This window comes from Hemicordylus capensis, chromosome 5, assembly GCF_027244095.1.
Source record: "Hemicordylus capensis ecotype Gifberg chromosome 5, rHemCap1.1.pri, whole genome shotgun sequence".
In the NCBI taxonomy this organism is placed as follows: domain Eukaryota; kingdom Metazoa; phylum Chordata; class Lepidosauria; order Squamata; family Cordylidae; genus Hemicordylus; species Hemicordylus capensis.
In genome coordinates, this window is record NC_069661.1 from 157,787,422 (window position 1) to 157,804,429 (window position 17,008).

Here is a 17,008-nt window from a genome sequence, read left to right on the forward strand (position 1 = left end):
TTAACGCGAGTACATTGGAACCACAAGAGCTTAGATGCAGAAACAAATGAGGGTAAGTACACAGTTAAATACATAGTTAAGTGCATAGTAAACACTAAACATGACTCATATAACAAAGAAATCCTGTATACATTACTTCTGACCTACATAAACCTTCCAACATAAAATTGCTCACCTAAACTTGCGCTTATCAACTCAAGCATTAAGTGGAGGAAGTTCTGTAGTCCACTTTCACCTTCTCACCCAATTGCAAAAGGGCATATGCTCTCTCTATACCATGAAAGTTCCTTCAGTTTATTGTTCATGATTTGGCCCACCTAGTGACCACATCTGGCAGTTATTCCTTACTCAAACTTTTTGGGACCCATCCCTCCCTTCCCAGTATGCATCATGAAAATAGCCCTCATAATGAACAGATTTACTATATGCTAATAGACCAGGAAATCCCCCAGAGAACATGTTTTCCATTTTTGCATTTGGGACCCTTTACTTTGGCATCTCGGTTCTCTAATAGAGCAAATGCCACTGTTAGTGTGGTACACTAGTTAGGCTAGTTCAGATACTTCACTAAATCTTTCCATACCTTGTGACATAGGACATTCTTTGGTTGTGTGATCCATATTATGTCCGGGCAAATCCGGAACGGTTGGTTTCATTTTACCACAAACTGGCTGTTGACATTTCCTATCCATCCTAGTCCTCCATGGGTTCCGAGTCACTGTATCACATACATGGTGGCACACCCTCCACAAAACAGGGCACTGCTTTGTCCATGAAAGTTTCTATAGGAAAATCCCCATTTTAAAAATAAAATGGGCTGGAGGCCAAGCCTTTTCCTTTTTAGTCAACGGCTCTGAAAGATATTTCTGAAGGATGAATTCATAGACTGATTTGCTTGATTCTTTGTGAAGTGTCCTGTGAGTCTTTCAGAAGGTTTGAAGGAATTGCCCACTTCTTTATTAGAAAAGCCATTTCCCAAAGGTATGGTGGTAACACAGCTTTCATCGCCACAGTGAGTTTGTAATCATATAAATTCTTCATCCACCATTTGCATCTCTATGCAAATACTTGCCATTTCTGGACTGTCACAGATCACACCATGCTGCCACCACATGTCAGAGCCTGGTCTCAACCAGCCCCATGATTTTTAAGTTTAATCGCTGCTACCAAGTACACTTTTAGGCTTTCTCTGGCTGAGTCTACTGAAACTAGTCCTCCAGTGTCTGTTGTATTAAAGATTAAGTAGTGTGGTAAAGGCTTTAGGTGTGGGGTGGAGAAAACAGAGAGAAGCAACAGATTGTTATATACAAAGAAGATATTTTACTTTGAAAACAATTCAATTTAAAACAATAGTTCCTTTACAAAATTGAGTACTAAAATAGCAACCAAATGAGCACAAGGAAGAAATAAAATTTCATCAAAATGCATCCAAAGTGACCTGCCTAACACTGGGCCCTAACTTCAGAATCCTTACCCAGAACCTTCTGCAATCATTTCAGCTTCTCTAGCAAACCTGGCTTGTCCCTTGTTTGGCCCTAGGTCCAGCTCACACTTCACAGTTCTGGGGTTTCAATTCCAGACTACTGGTGAGTGATTCAGCTCTACAGAGAGACTGACTCTTTCCTAGTGATTTTTCAGCACCCTTTCTCAGCAACTCTTTTCAGTTTTTCTTTTCCATTCCAACTCTGCAACTCTTTCCAGCTCTGATGTTCTCTCATTTGTACTGCACTAAACTCTGCTGAAGTCAGTCACCTTATATTCTGAAACTTCCTGCCCTTTTTTCCAAACCATCCAATCAACACAATTTAAGTTCCCTCCATTTTAAAAAACATACCAAATAAAATAAAACCCTCTCTTCCCTCCAAAATCAAACCAGTACATTCATCTCCCTCCATAACCAAACTGTAGCATTGGACCTGTGAACCTTTGATCCCTGCACAGCGTTTTAACATAGGGAGCAAGCAAAGCAATTGTATTACAGAATTCTTATATACAAAAAGAGGAGGTTCAGGCCTCTTTCCTTCACATGGCCAAAAAACTTGTCCATCACAGAGATCCACAATTCTCTTGTTTGGGTTTCATGCCATCTCGTGAAGTTGGCCCTGATGAAAATAGCCATCAATTGTGGACCAAGGGCTGGTAGGCCAGGTCCTCCATCCTCAATAGCCCTGAATGTTGTCAGATGTGCCAAAGGAAACCATAGTGTCCCCCACAGCTGCCCTGAGAAGAGCAGGTTCCAAGTTCCCTCCCTGGCACCTCCAAGATAGGACTGAGAGAGATTCCTGCCTGCAGCCTTGGAGAAGCCGCTGCCAGTCTGTGTAGACAATCCTGATCTAGATTGACCAATGGTCTGACTCAGTATATGTCAGCTTCCTATGTTCCTATGACAAGAACTTGAAAATTATCCTCTCCGTGTGAACCAGAACATCTGACAGGGGCAGATAGACATTTGCCAAGAGGCAGCTGTCAGGAGGCAGTAGGTATTAATGAAGATTACTTTTTAAAGATGTTCAGTCTCCATCTGCTCCAGAGCTCCATGCTCTGTTTGACCTTTTGCTCCCATTTTAGCCAGTTTTTGTACCAGCCTTCCGGAGCGACAAAACGGAGGATTGGGGTTCCTGCCAAATGCCAGCTGGGATGAATTGAAGTTATGCAAATGCAACATTGTACATCATGTCTATTTTTTTTTTAAGTGGGAAGGTTTAAATATATGCATACTAGACTGATCCACTGGAGTACATCTGTCTTAACTAGCAGGGTGATATAAGCACCTACAGTTTTCCTCACACCAAATCAAGGACTCCTTACTGCAGATCAAGGACAACTATGTATTCTACCTACTGTCTCTGTGATGTTAAATTCTAAATCTTCAGATATGTTCACTGTCAGACTAGTTTGTGGTCTTTTTTGTATTTTCTTTTCCTTTTCTTTTTTTGCACTTTCAAGAATAATTCTGATTGAATCATTCATGCAGTTTCTATTCAGGTAGATAGCTATGTTGATCCATTTTGTGGGGGAGAGAGAATGGAGCAAAGGCCAAAATCTGGTGATAACTTGACTAGGACCAATCAAAATAACAAAACACCTTAAGCAAGTTTTATTCAGGCAGGGCTGAATACTAGACACAACCTAAGCCTGCACTCTTGGGGAACAACCATGGCTGTTCCCCTATTTTTAGAAGATATGTAGTCCAGCAGTTACTCTGTTCAATCCCCAGCACTAATTTGAAGCACAAAGACCCTTGTAAGGCAGAGAGCAGATGTAAAAGAGAAGTCTTTTTTATATTAATGTTAGTGTACCACCTTTTAAATTATATTCAGCTTAATTAATGTAAAGACTATCATATTTCTCTTTTACTTTTGTTGCACACTTTAATTAGTGCTGGGCAGAGAGACAGAGGGTATAAAAGATACAGAGGGCAAAACTGTCACTGGAGGGTTGCAGTGGAGAGAATGTAATGATCTCTAATTTTGACATTACTCTGCTATTAGTGTATTCATAAGAGCCTTAGAGCATGGAGTACTATTCCTTAGAGCATGGAGTACTAAAATGACCCCCAGATTAACTTCAAGTAATCTATTTTATTCTGCTGGACAAAACAAGTTGTAACACATCATAATGCCTAGTAAGTGAAACACTGGATTTTACTAAAAGAAGAAAAAGTAACCAAAAGCCATTAACTTCATGCCATACACTAGCATATATTATATATGCATTTACATTTAATAGTTGATATCCTCACTAACCATGTGGGGGCACTGCATGCAAAGTGCAGCATTTAGTAATCAGAGTCCTGCAGCGCAGGGGTGGCAACTTTCACTAATCTCTCATTTCCTTGAATGCACTCTTTAACATGCAAAAATATGTTCCTGAAGGCTGTCCGACCCTTGGCCACTGTGTTTTGCTTTTGTCCACAATCTGAACGGAATGCAATAAACAATTCTGTTGTCTGTATTTTTCCCTTTAGTTTCCTTGTACTATTGAATGACATTGAAATCTTACTTTAACCATTGTTGAATTCAGATCATTAAGATTTCAACTGTCTCATTTTAACTCCTCTTATAACCTACATATCCTTTCAAACAAACGTTTCCCCCCTTTCTCTTTACAAGATGCAGAAGATATTGGACAGTTGAGCAGCGGTAGCTTAAGTAGTATTTCTTTCCCAATGAGGTAAAAAAGATGCTTGATCCCTCCATATCATTGTAATCATGTCATACACTACAGAGTTTGGCTTTCACAACATCTGCTACATGTATGCACTACTTTATTATTATTGTTATAAATGGAAAATATCTGTGCAATAATGGGAGTGGCTCCCCCACTTAGTATTTCCTATAAATCCAAATCCTCTGCCATCCAATATTCTTTGCTGACCTTATTATTGCATTCCTTTATCATCAGGACAGAGTACTTAGCCTGGAGTAGGCAGCAATAATTTAGATTAGGCCTGTGTCAAAATGCGCCCCATTTCCCATTTATTTCCATCAACAGTAGAAAAAGGTAGGGATGTGCATGGAATCAGTGACTGCTGGTTAGAAGATGGGGGGCAGTTTTAAGGACAAGGTAGGGTGCTCTAACCCCCCACCCCCACCCCACTGCATTTCCTGTGTTGGCACTGTGCTAAAAAAATGGTCCCGTGGGGTGGCAGCATACCTCCTGCACTCATGTACACTGGGTGCTTCTAGGGGTACTTCCGGTCTGACATGCACTGAGGCAGCAAGGAGGTACACTGCTGCCCCGTGGGACTGTTTTTTAACACAGCACCAGCGGGGGGAATGTGGCATGGGGTGGGGGGAAGAGCAGCCTCCCCAGTCCTTAAAGCTGTCCCCCACACCTTCAAACTGCCCAAACTGCTGGACTTTTGAACCGGTTTGGAGGCCATTCTACGGACCTCCAAACCGGTTTGTGCACATTCCTAGAAAAAGGTGGAGAATTTCATCAGGAATGGAACCCCTTTGAAATTTCTGTGGCCATTTGAGAGGGCAGAGGAGCTCACCAAGAGCAGTGGTGGAAAGAACAATCATCTTTTTAAAAAAGGAAAAAAGCTCTTTGGAGTAGTGGCAGCAGCAGTGGCAGACACATTGCCTGTCTCCCTGCTGGTACCAGTTTCCTTGCTGGAATGTACCAGGGAAGGATACGTACATCACATGCTGTGTTCTTCCCTGGCACATTCTGAGAAGGGAAATGGTGATATCAGGGAAACAGGTGGTGCATCTGCTGCTGTTCTCCTGCTTCAACTGAAGAGCTTCTTTTCCTTAAAAAATAAAGGTGCCACTGCTCTCTATCAGCTCCCTGCCTCCTCTAATTTCCAAATGAATAATTAAAGGAAAATTAGGCAGCGCTCCCAGAAAAGCTGCAGAGGTTCTCACTTCCTGTCTGCCCCAGCAATAATGCCAGAATTCCAGCAAATTGCAGGGGTTGGCTATTATGATTCAATTCCTAATTCAGATACAATTTTCAATCAGTAAAATTGGTATCTGTGTGCCTAGTAAATATTACACTTCCTATATATACAGATGGGATATGTGAATATGGTGAGTAACCAAGAAAGAAGGTTATATTTAATAGTTCAGTGAAAATGCCACCCACTAGGGCTATATGGGGTTGGGGTGAGGGGTAGAGTGCTCCTACCCTAGTAGCAATAGATGATCAGAACCTCTGTTTGATCAGCAAACCCAGGAAACACACAAGTAAGCCAGACAAGGCATCCATTTCTAAAATAGAGAGCTGGAAGCATAGAGAGTCCGCCAAAGGACTTGCAGGCCTTCCCATAATGCTTTACACTGCCAGTAGACTGGAAAGCCTCATTACATCAGCAGCTGTCCTCTGGCCATGAAAGGGCAGGAGATGGGCTCAGCCCCCTGAAGCTGCTGCAAGAGTGTACTTTGCAGAGTGGCACATTCACAGATGGCAGCTCTGATCTCTTTTGTTTCCAGGCCTGCTTATTCCCAATAGCTGCTTTAAAAAAGGTAAATTGATCCACATGACCAGAAAAGCAAGGTAGGAAATCCCTCTCCCCACCACCCCGCTTCTACTTAGGGGCATATCTAGGGTGGGGCAGGCAGGGCACATGCCCCGGACACCACTTGAAGGGGGCGCCATTTTCTAAAATTAAAGAATTTTTTTAAATGGCCACCTAAAACAACATGGCCACCGTGCATGCTCAAATGGCCTCTGTGAGGCCCTAGGCCATGCCAGGCCTCGCAGAGGCCATTTGAGCATGTGTTGTGGCCATTTTGTTTTCGGTGGCCATTTTTTAAAAAAATGTATTTTAAAAAATGGCCACCGCACATGTTCAAATGGTCCCTGTGAGGTCCTAGAGGCCAGCAGGGGGAGGTGGAACCTTTGCAGAGCCCCACAGCCTTTAGGAAGCCCCCCAAAGGGCTACAGTTTGTTTTTAAAAAATTAATAATATAATATGTCACTGTACACATTTTCAGATTGGCACTATGTACAGAGAATCAAGGCTTGTGAATACTGAGCTGAGGCTAATCAGCTAGGATTGTATTCATTTGCTCTTACTTTGCTTCTTGTGATAAGTGAGTTAAATGTGATGTCTTAATAATATGGCTATTAATGGTGAGTTTGTCTTTGAATCAGTGTGAAATCCTTAGTATTAAGGCCCACTGGGAGTTTCTTGCTCTCTTTCTCTCATTTTAACTGTGTTTTTGAAAGACTAGAATATATTCCAAGCAGTGACACAGTTTACTCTGCATTATCCTTTAATTATTTTCAGAGTATCTAGGGAAAGTCAAATTCTCCATTTATTTTTAAAACTTATATACTGTAATAGTGATGCTACAACACATAGTAGAGAATTAGACAGGCACTTCTGTTTAGTTTTCCAAGTACACCTCCACATAGTATTTGGGTATTTCATGAGCCCAAGCATACTGAAATTTGTAGTTTTCCAGCATTTTTTGGTCTGGCTACGTCCACTGCTAAATAGTTTTTTAAATATTAAAAGATTAATGAGCTTGACTTGTATTTTTGAGCTGATATTATGGTAAAGTTATCTGAAAGATGGGTGTCAGATGTTTGGACAGGGGGCGCAATTTCAGTGCTTGCCCTAGGCACTATTTTCCCTAGATACGCCTCTGCTTCTACTTTGGTTAAGAGTCAGGTATAAATGCTGGGCTACCATGCTTTGAAGGGATTTTCATGAGTTCACAAAACCATGCAAACCAAGGTACAAGGTACCTTGTATCCTGATGTTGATAGTTTGAATTGGCCTAGTGTGTGGCAGCTTTGAAAAAGGCAAGGTTCATCTTGGGATCATTAAGAAAAGAACTGAAAATAAACATGTTAATATTATAATGTCCTTATAAAAATCAATGGTGTGGCGATTTGGAATATTATGTACAGTTCTAGTCACTGCATCTCAAAAAGGATATTGTAGAGGTGGGAAAGATACAGAAGAAAGCATCAAGGGGCTAGAACACCTTCTTTATGAGGGGAAGTCTACAGCATTTGGGGCTTTTTGGTTTAGAGAAAAGACAACCAAGGAGGGACTGGACTGGATGCATAGTGTGGAGAAAGTGGATAGAGAAGATTTCCTCCTGCTTTAACAACACTAAAACTACAGGTTATCTAATGAAACTGATTGGCAGGAGATGTAGAATGGACAAATGGAAGTTCTTCATGCAATGTACAATTAATTTATAAAATTTGATCTAATTTATGCCACAAGATGTGGCTCTGACCAGTAGTTTAGACGGGATTAGGCCACCTAATGGTGCAGTGGAAAATGACTTGACTAGCAAGCCCGAGGTTGCCGGTTCAAATTCCCCGCTGGCATGTTTCCCAGACTATGGGAAACACCTATATCGGGCAGCAGCGATATAGGAAGGTGCTGAAAGGCATCGTCTCACACTGTGCAGGAGATGGCAATGGTAAACCCCTCCTGTATACTACCAAAGACAACCACAGGGCTCTGTGGTCGCCAGGAGGTGACACCGACTCAACAGCATACTTTACTTTAAATGGGATTAGACATATTCCTGAAGAACAAGTTTACCAATGACTACTAGTCTTGAACTATATGACACTTCCAGTTTCAGAGGCAGTATGTCTCTGAATGCCTGTTGCAGAGCTGCAAGAGATATTCATAGGGTGCATGCATTTATCTCCTGCTGTGGGGCCTTGGCTTGATCCAGTAAAGCTTTTCTTATATTGGGAAATAAATTTACCTTTGTGTAACAACATGATATTAGTTGTTTTATTTACTGAGAGTGAGGATTTATTTTTATTTATATTTCATATTGCTCTTCATTTGGACATTATCATCTGCTTGCCTGTCGTGATCTTTCTACCAGCAGACATTATTGTTACAGTGAGCATAGGACTGCTGCTACATCTCACTCCTTCAGTGCTATTTATACATTGCTTTCTCTATGAGCTCCAGTCTTCAGTCACCAGAGATATTTTTGGGGGGTGAGGTGATTAATGACTAATGTTAGCACACTCTTCCAATTATTACTAAACTCTGCTCTATTTAAAAGAGATGTCAGTATGTTAGACAGCTATCTAGATGAACAAGAAAGTTATACTGGGAAATATTTACTCTGAAAATGCATTGTTCTTGTTAATAGCATAGGTCACACAATAGGTTTATATGAATGACACTATTATGAAGAAATCATGGCTCTTTAAACTGCACTAATAACAAAGGGTAGGCATAATCTGTACATATCTTTAATTTAGTCTGTTTAGGACACTCAAGCTGCCTTTCTTTGACTCTATGTATCAACATAAGTAAAAGCAATACATAGTTAACTACATGGAAGTCCAAATTGAGCACAATGTGACAATAGCCCAAAATATACATGCTGAAATCTGTTACCATGTTTTCTCAGATGTTTTCTCAGTTGTTGCCATGCTCTATGGCTATGGCTCTTTGGCCTAGGTGGGGTAATTAGCTCCAAACAGGCATACAGTAATGTTGTTGTAAGATAACTGGAAAGCTGGTTGTAGGTAAAAGCAGGGTCAGAGTTAAGTACTCAAAAGGGGAGTAACAAAGTCAATACCAATCATCATCATCATCATCATCATCATCATCATCATCATCCTTTATTACAGTCATAGACCAGTATAAAAATACATGTTAGAGAATATGAGTGAATAAAAGTGGAAATGGAAGGTATTTACATATGTGATAATGCATATTAACATTAACGTAACTAATATACTTAGAATATATGAGGGTGTTAAAAATGGGAATGCTAAAAGAGCTAAAAGTACTAAAATACTAAAAATGTAAATGCATAAAATAATAATACTATTACTATGTTTAGAAGTCATAAAAATGCATAAAAGAGATTAAAAGGGGACATAAAATGGTAGATTTAAAAACATAATATAATAGAGCTATAAAAGTTAGAGTAAAAATTATATTGAATGTTAAGACCAATAAAAGGAGTAAAAGGGGAGGCGTGGGCAATTACAGAATCAAATCAGGACTAAAAAGGGTCAGAGTCCGTTATCCATCGGCGGATGCCGATCGCAGCTGCACAGTATCTGGCAATGCTATAAGTTATGGTAGGCTTAAGGTCAGAGAAGACGAGGGAACTGTAGAACTGTCTCGGACGTCCCGGGAACTTGCTTAACAGTGGAAGAATGAGAGAGGCACAAATGTCTCTATAGAACAAGCAGTATAGGAGGACATGCTCAGTAGTTTCTATCTGCCCTGAGCCACAGGGGCATAGACGGTCTACAAATGAGATCCTTCTATAGCGACCTTCTAGCACTGCTGAGTGGAGGCCATGCAGCGAGCCAAGGTGAATGCCCTTCTGTGGTTTGGGACCTCCAATTGATTGAGATATGCTGCAGGAGAAGCAGAATATCTAAGCCCATCACTAAAATAAAATTTTGGGACACTGCTGAGATCAATTTGGTGCTCAATGTCTGTAATGCGCTGCTTGATGGTTGCTTTTGCCTGATCATAGCCTATGCTGAGCAAGGTCAGGGGGGAGAGGCCCAACGTAGCCATTTTGGCCTCAATTGTCTGTATCCTAGAATGGTAATCGTTGTGTAGGGTTAAGGGGGCAAGGCCAATTGGGCGAGAGGATAATCTGGGCCAATAACAAAGAATGGTTGCCCACACCCTGGCCTCAATCTTGATCAGGCCTGACTGCAGTCGCAGAGTGGCATTGGAGAAACATCTCGGAACACAGAGCGCTGCCCTCAGGAATTTAGATTGTATCCATTCCAGAGTCACAATGTTGGGAAAGGGGCCCAACTGAGCACCATAGAGGAGTTGACTTGGTGGCTTGAACGCTGAACAGTTCAAGTGCTGCAGGTAGATAATGGCCTCCTCTTGTCCATAGGTATTGAAGAATAGCAGAGGAGCTTCATTTAAAGTCATGTGTTCTCCATGGGCTTAAGTCAATACAAGTTTCTTTGAAAATAAGGGTTAGGTTTATTAAAGAACAGAAAAACACAAGATTAAGATGGTAGTTAGCAACCTCATGGGGGCAGTAGGAAGTAACTGACTACAAGATACTGGACCTTAAGCAGAGCATCTAGTTTCTATCTAGAAACTAACTAGTAACTAATGCAAGCTAGAGACATTTCTAGCATAGATAAAGGTATAGAGACAAAGTGAAGGAAATAGAATCACAGTCAATATACTGCTAAACCCCTGCTAATTTGGCAAAGAGGCACTTTTAACACCTTTCTCTTTATTTAGCAGGGGGAGAGCAACTGGCCCTATCCAGCCCCAGCACAGTACCTCCAGTGACTGTTGCTGGTGTCTATCTTATGTTTCTTTTTAGATTGTGAGCCCCTTGGGGACAGGGAGTCATCTTATTTATTTGTTATTTCTCCATGTAAACTGCCCTGAGACATTTTTGGAAGGGCGGTATAGAAATTGAATGAATGAATGAATGAATGAATATAGCTATTCTAAGTTTCTGCTTATCTGGTTGGTGTTGATTGGAAGATTGCTGTCATCCTTCTCTGGGTGGGAATGATGGCCACTGCCAGACAGAAGTTGTAAGAACTAAGGAGCTAAGGCCTAGTGATTGAGCCAGTTTCCCTAACTACCTCAGAGACATGAGTTACCATTCAAGTGTAATGGTTACTCTTTATTTTCAAGCCATCTCTCCTCCTCTGGAGGGCGGGGGATGATTTCATCAGTCCTGACAGATGCCCTTCACCTCTGTTTTTAGCACTAAAGACAAGAGGAGAGGACATGGAGCAGCCACTGTTTGTTCCCTTCCTGCCTCTGTGTAGTCATTCCCTTCCATCCCACCCCTGCTTTCTCTCTCTTCACAAACTTTCCAACTGAACGGAGCAATTCCAAATCTGATGTTATCATACAACCTAGATGAGTGTAAGTACTAGGGTAGGGGGAAAAGGTGGGGAGGGGGGAATCTGTGATTGGCTCCTTGAGTGGGAAAATTTGGAGCACACACAGCTCCCATACCCGGGTAAAACACTGATCATTATGAGCTCATTCACACAATCAAAAATTGTTTTCTACCCAGGTTTGGGAGCTTGAGTGTGCTCCCAATTTTCAGTTGTGTGGAAGCAAAGTAAGAAGAAAACCTGGGTAGAAGTGATTGTGTGGGAGCAAGTTTACCTGGGTAACTTCACCTTACTTCTACACAATCACTTCTACTCAGGTTTTCCTCTTACTGTGCTTCCACACAGCTGAAAATTGGGAGCACACCCAGCTCCCAAACCTGGGTAGAATGCAGTTTTTGATTGTGTGAATGACCTCATAGTGAAGTAACATAGGTGTAGCTTATATTCCAGTTTCTCGTGGCACTGTACTTGGAATGAGTTTGCATAAGCTTTTTGCATAATCTGATTTTTGTTATATTTCAAGATTTCCTACCATTTCTATTCATAAATATTTCCACAGCTTCCTGGGGGAAAATACATCTAGATTTATTCAGTGCGATTTGTTATGGGCCAATCAATGATCCTATATTGGTATCCTATATATAGCAATATTGCATTATTTCATGATTCTTAAAATATTTTTTTCCCTTTATTACCTAAGATCCTAAAATATTTTCCTTACTTTCAGAAATAGGGTATGAAACTAGCTTGATGTAACAAGCTTATCCTTGGGTGACTTGTTGAGATGAAAAAGTAACCAGAGTTCAAACACACACCCTTCCATTAACTACAAGTCTGCTTGGAATTGCATGTGTGGTAGCGAGGGATGGGAGGTTCCACACAAATGAAGAAGGAGTAGAGGTGGTTGTGCACTACAAGCTTGTATCAATTTTATACGCCTGTAACTGCCATGTTTTGCCATCAAAGAAGCCTGATACGTGTAGTTGGGTGAGAGTGGTGAAAATCCTGTTACAGAGGCCTGGCCCTCAAAGCATTAGGCAATTACTTTCCAAGGTTAACTCTCTCTATATAGTAAATATTGTAAGCAGCCCCAATCTGTTCTATGGGGCTGACTTTTTAAAAAAAAGTGTCCATTGGATTTCATTAGGCTGTAATCCTATGCACACTGGCTGATATACCCATTTACTCTGCCAGCCCTCGGAGATATATTGCTGGCAGAAAAAAAGGGTTTCTTCCTGGCAGAAAAAAGGGGCCATGCAAGGATGAAGCTCTTGCTCCATCCTTATAAAGGCAACACTGCTTTCTGGGAAGAGAAGCAAAGCAAAAATTGCACTGCAGTTGCTTCATGTGCAGTGTGAAGAGGAGCACAAGGGCAGCAATCATTGCCCTCCCACCATTATAGGTGCCACTCCAGGGCCTCCCCGCCACCCACTGCCACTACCCTTCCTCACCCGCATGGGGCTTGTTGTTCATTTCCCTCTTTCCCACGAAAGTGTTAGGAATGTCCCTGCCACATTGCCTGCCTTGGTGGCCATATGTTGCTGCTGCTGCCTCAGCAGCATGGCCTGATTATGCTGAGCTGCAATTGAGGTGTGTGTATGTGAAATTGTCCTTTGCCTCATGCAGCAAAATGTCGTGGCTTCCCCTGCTTTCAAGTAAAATGCACAGAATTTGCACTGCACATGTATTACCTTGAAGACCTGTCCCTGGTGATCAGATAAGGAGGCTGTGTGATTGAAGAATAAATCAAGAAATGGGTTTTCTTAACTATTGCTCCAGAGTTTTGCACAAAATGAATGCTGTCTTGGTATTGTACCTCAATGCAACATTGTAAAACTTTTGTAATGAGAATAGTAATGGATAAAAGTAGTTGTGGATAAAGTCAATTTTATGTTGAAATAAAGGGATAAATTCATTAGCACCTTTTGGCATCCAGTATTGTGTGCATGCATTTTAAAAACAGAATCCAATAATTTTCACAATATTTGTTCAGGCAAATCGAATTGATAAAAGATGGTTAGGTAAGTCCCATTAATTTCAATGAAGCATGCACTATTGATTTCAGTGACACTTACTTCCAGGTAGATAGCTTGCAGTGTAAGAAATTATGATAAGGAGATGCAGTGCCAATAGGAATGCTCCTGGAAGCTGCTGGGATGTCAATAGGTAGTTATGAAAAGCAGGTGGTATGTCCTGAGAGGGAAATGACCGGTAAGCTACAGATGGCACAATGACACTATTGGTAGAAATGAAATGTAATTAAAGTTTAGGCTGTAGGGGAAAAACAAAGAAACAGAAATATGTTGTGTGTGTGTCAGACATCTCATTTTGTTTGTTTATTATATTTGCTTAACTGGCATTCCTTTGGGTCCATGTGTTTCCTACATAGTATTTCAGATTCTTCCCCATCAGCATACACCTACATTTTCACCTATATAGCACTTTTCACCATACATCCTGAACTTACGTTATAATTTATTGTTCTAATATAATATAACCTATTGTTATTCCCTCTGATGCTACTGTGTACCATATCCCTTACTCCATGCCGCTTACTTCCCAGTGAATTGTTACGACCTGGTGGCATTCTTCTGATTCTGCTAGCATTTTGCACTGTGGTTGAGCAGAACCTTTCAGTCTGGCAGGCACTCCTCTGAACAAATCTCATCTCCAGCAATACCATATTTAAAGTACGAATGAAAAATCTGGCTCCTGCATTTAAAAACCTGCCGCCCCGCTGTCATCACCTCTGCTCTGCTTGGACCCCCTGTTCCATCCTCCTCCTGTTACTTTGGTCTCTCTCTCTCTCTCTCTCTGTGCCCAGTCCACTTCCTCCCCTCCAAGCCTTGCTTCAGCGGCCAAGTTCTTGCTCAGCAGCACTGCCTTCCTTTGCTGATTTACCCAGGGAGCTGACTGTCGGAGTCTCTGAGCACACGCTCCGCCGCCAAGGGGGTTTTGCTTGCGCCCAGCGCGCAGGCTCGCCTCTTGGGCATGCTCATTGCCACCGACGAAGCCCAGTCTGCTGGCGACCAAGATTCTGGGAAAGTTGCTCAATGGCGCTAGCGGTCTTTAAATAAGAGGCTAAGGTGGAGCGCGCTGTCTGAGGCGCTACTGTCGGCAGTGTCTACCACGGGCGGAAGGGGTCCCTCGACGCTGCATGCTAGCCTGCTAGCCCGCCCTCATGCCTGCCTGCCTCTGCGTTGCGAGGAAAGAAAACCAGCAGCCCCAGAGAGGGAGATCGGCTCCCCGGAGCGCGTCCTCCGTCCAGAGGCTACTTTAGCCTGGCCGCCCTGGCATAATAGGCACTTAAGAGTCCGAGCTGCGGGAGGCAGGAAGCTACCTCCGCCGGTGTGCCGCCATCCACGCAGCTCAGGCACGCCCGCAGAAGGGAGGTTAGAGCCCAAGCTACACCCCAGCAAAGAAGGAACGAGCTTCGGGGAAAGCCAAGCCTGCAGTTCCCGCCCTTCCATGGCACATCGAGCAAAGCCTCGCAAATCACTCGCTGGCTAAACTCAACCGCTTTTGCCAAGGCTAGGCTCCAGATGCTGCTCTTCTCCGCGCTCTTCCCAGTCGGCTCAGCTTGCCTGATCGTCCTTTCCCCATAGCATGATCAGCCTACTCCTCCTTGTATGCATAGATTGGTGGGGGGTGACTGCGATGGAGGGATCAACCTGTGGGCTGAAATTTTCCTCCTAGTCAGAGAGCGGCGGCGGCGGCGGCAGCGGCGGCAGCAGAAGCAGCGGCACCTGCTTCTTTTCGAAAATACGCTTTGCGGGTGCAGCAGAGGAAAGGCGGAGCGCACTGGGGTGCGAGGGAAGGAAGATAGCCAGCAGCAACTACAGCAAGGCGGGGGGACTGAAAGGTGGCAGCAAGCAGAGGGAAGACGGAACTTTCTCTCCATCAAGGCTCGCAAAGCAGCACCCCAAAGATGCCCCACCATGGCCAGCTGGCAGCTGCGTTGCCTTGGGATGAAAGGAGGAATTGAGTTGCTCTGAACTGGGGAGGGGAATAAAAGGCTGTCGAAGACTAGCGGGGAAAGCGATCGTCGAAGTTGCGGGGGGGGGAGCGCTCTGCCCCCTCCCCTTAAAAAAAAAAGCCCCGCAGCCCACCCTCTTCCTCTGCCTGGGTCGTGCCAACCAACCCAAGTGAATGAATAGAAGGAACGAAGCCTTGTGCTGATGGGGTATTGGCTTCCCCGGGGCAGCGCTGGGAAGATCGGCTTGTCTCCCGCATTCCCTTCACTGCTGAACTGAAGCAGTCACTGGAGGAGGAGGAAAAAAAGGGGAAAGCAGCAGCAGCAGCAGAAGAAAAACAACCTCATCGGAGCAGTGGGAGCGATTGCGCAATTCTGCCCAGATTGCCTTTCCTCCCCTCTCCTCCCCCCGCCCCCATGCTGCTCAACTCCTGAGGAAACAGAAAGCTGATTCATGGAGCCGAAACCCAGCTTCCTCTGTGCTGCTCTCCTTTGAAGATCATGGTGCTGCTGCTTGAGACTTTCTGTTAACCCCCTTTCTTCCCTTCACTATCCCCACCCAAGAAAAAGCTTTCTCCGATTCCGAGCCTTTTCTCTATTTTGGAAGTGTGGTTTCTGGCTGGCTCAAACCTGGGAAACATTGATGCATCGCTCTGGAAATTCATTGTGTGACTTTCTGGGTATTTGCTGAGTTTAACCCGAGATGCAGCTCTTGAAAGCTTTATGGGCATTAGCAGGAGCAGCTATCTGCTGTTTTCTTATATTTGTCATCCACTCCCAGTTTCTTAAAGAAGGTAATTATATCTGCATGCCTCCATACACAGTTTCCACCCCTTTCCAAATGCGAAGGTCTGTAGTTGGTACCTCCTAATTATTATATTTATTATTTTCAATATATTCTAGTTTCACAGATCTCTGTTTCTCTACACTGATATGCTATTCCCCAATTGGATTTTTACTTTATTTGCAAAAAATTAAAATAATAATAATAATAATAATAATAATAATAATAATAATAATAATAGGAATGTTTATATTCCTGCAGAGTACATTCTGTGGTTTATATGGGTAATGTTGGAATCCTTTTAGCCTTCATACATTCATACACTTATTAGCTTGAAAACTGATGTTTGAGGGTTTTTTTGGTAGATGATAATCTTCACTGTTGTTTAGAACAAGGGAAAACACTAGCCATTGTAGAGACTACTAATATTCTCTACAAGCCTAACAAATGAAAACAATCTTAAATTTTTAAAATTGACTGAATAGTCACCTCCCCCCTTCTCTAATTCAGTTCCTTTTCAATAGATGGCACTAAAGTTCTATGATAAGGGCATGGAAGAGCAAAGCTTGAGCAAAAGGCTCCTTCTTCATCCTTTCTCTCCTAAAACTGGAAGAGGCCTTCTGCTTGACTTTAGGATTTTTCCATGAGGTGTTCCTCATATGGCCTCAAAAAAGCAAAAACAAACACCATTCTTTGTGCAGGAGAGAAAGAAATGGAAATGAATGTTCCCTAACTGAACAGAAGAATATTTTTATTTTATTTTATTTTTTAAAAATAACCCTTTTGTTTTGATATTTATGAACTAGCATGTAACTCTTATGGAAAGATAATTTAATTTAGTTATTTGCTTTATAAGCTGCTATTTATGATGAGGGTTTAGCCTGTTTTCATGATTCAATGCTTTTTATTATTAACAAAGCAAATTATTTATAGATTAAATA

General features: G+C 42.5%; 1 protein-coding gene across 10 annotated transcripts in view; it reads left to right on the plus strand.

Moving 5' to 3' along the window:
• TAFA5 (TAFA chemokine like family member 5) overlaps positions 1–17,008 on the plus strand; it is a 501,003-nt gene that overhangs the window by 145,782 nt on the left and 338,213 nt on the right. The window contains exon 1 of one of the 10 annotated variants that reach the window (XM_053253371.1): positions 14,240–16,077. The exons of 7 other annotated variants lie outside the window; for them this stretch is intronic. In XM_053253371.1, coding sequence (XP_053109346.1) covers positions 15,987–16,077 — 91 coding nt within the window. In that variant the 5' untranslated portion in view covers positions 14,240–15,986. Of the gene's footprint in view, positions 1–14,239; positions 16,078–17,008 lie in introns of those variants that run through there. 2 more of the 10 variants (XM_053253378.1, XM_053253377.1) reach the window with 2 other exon arrangements.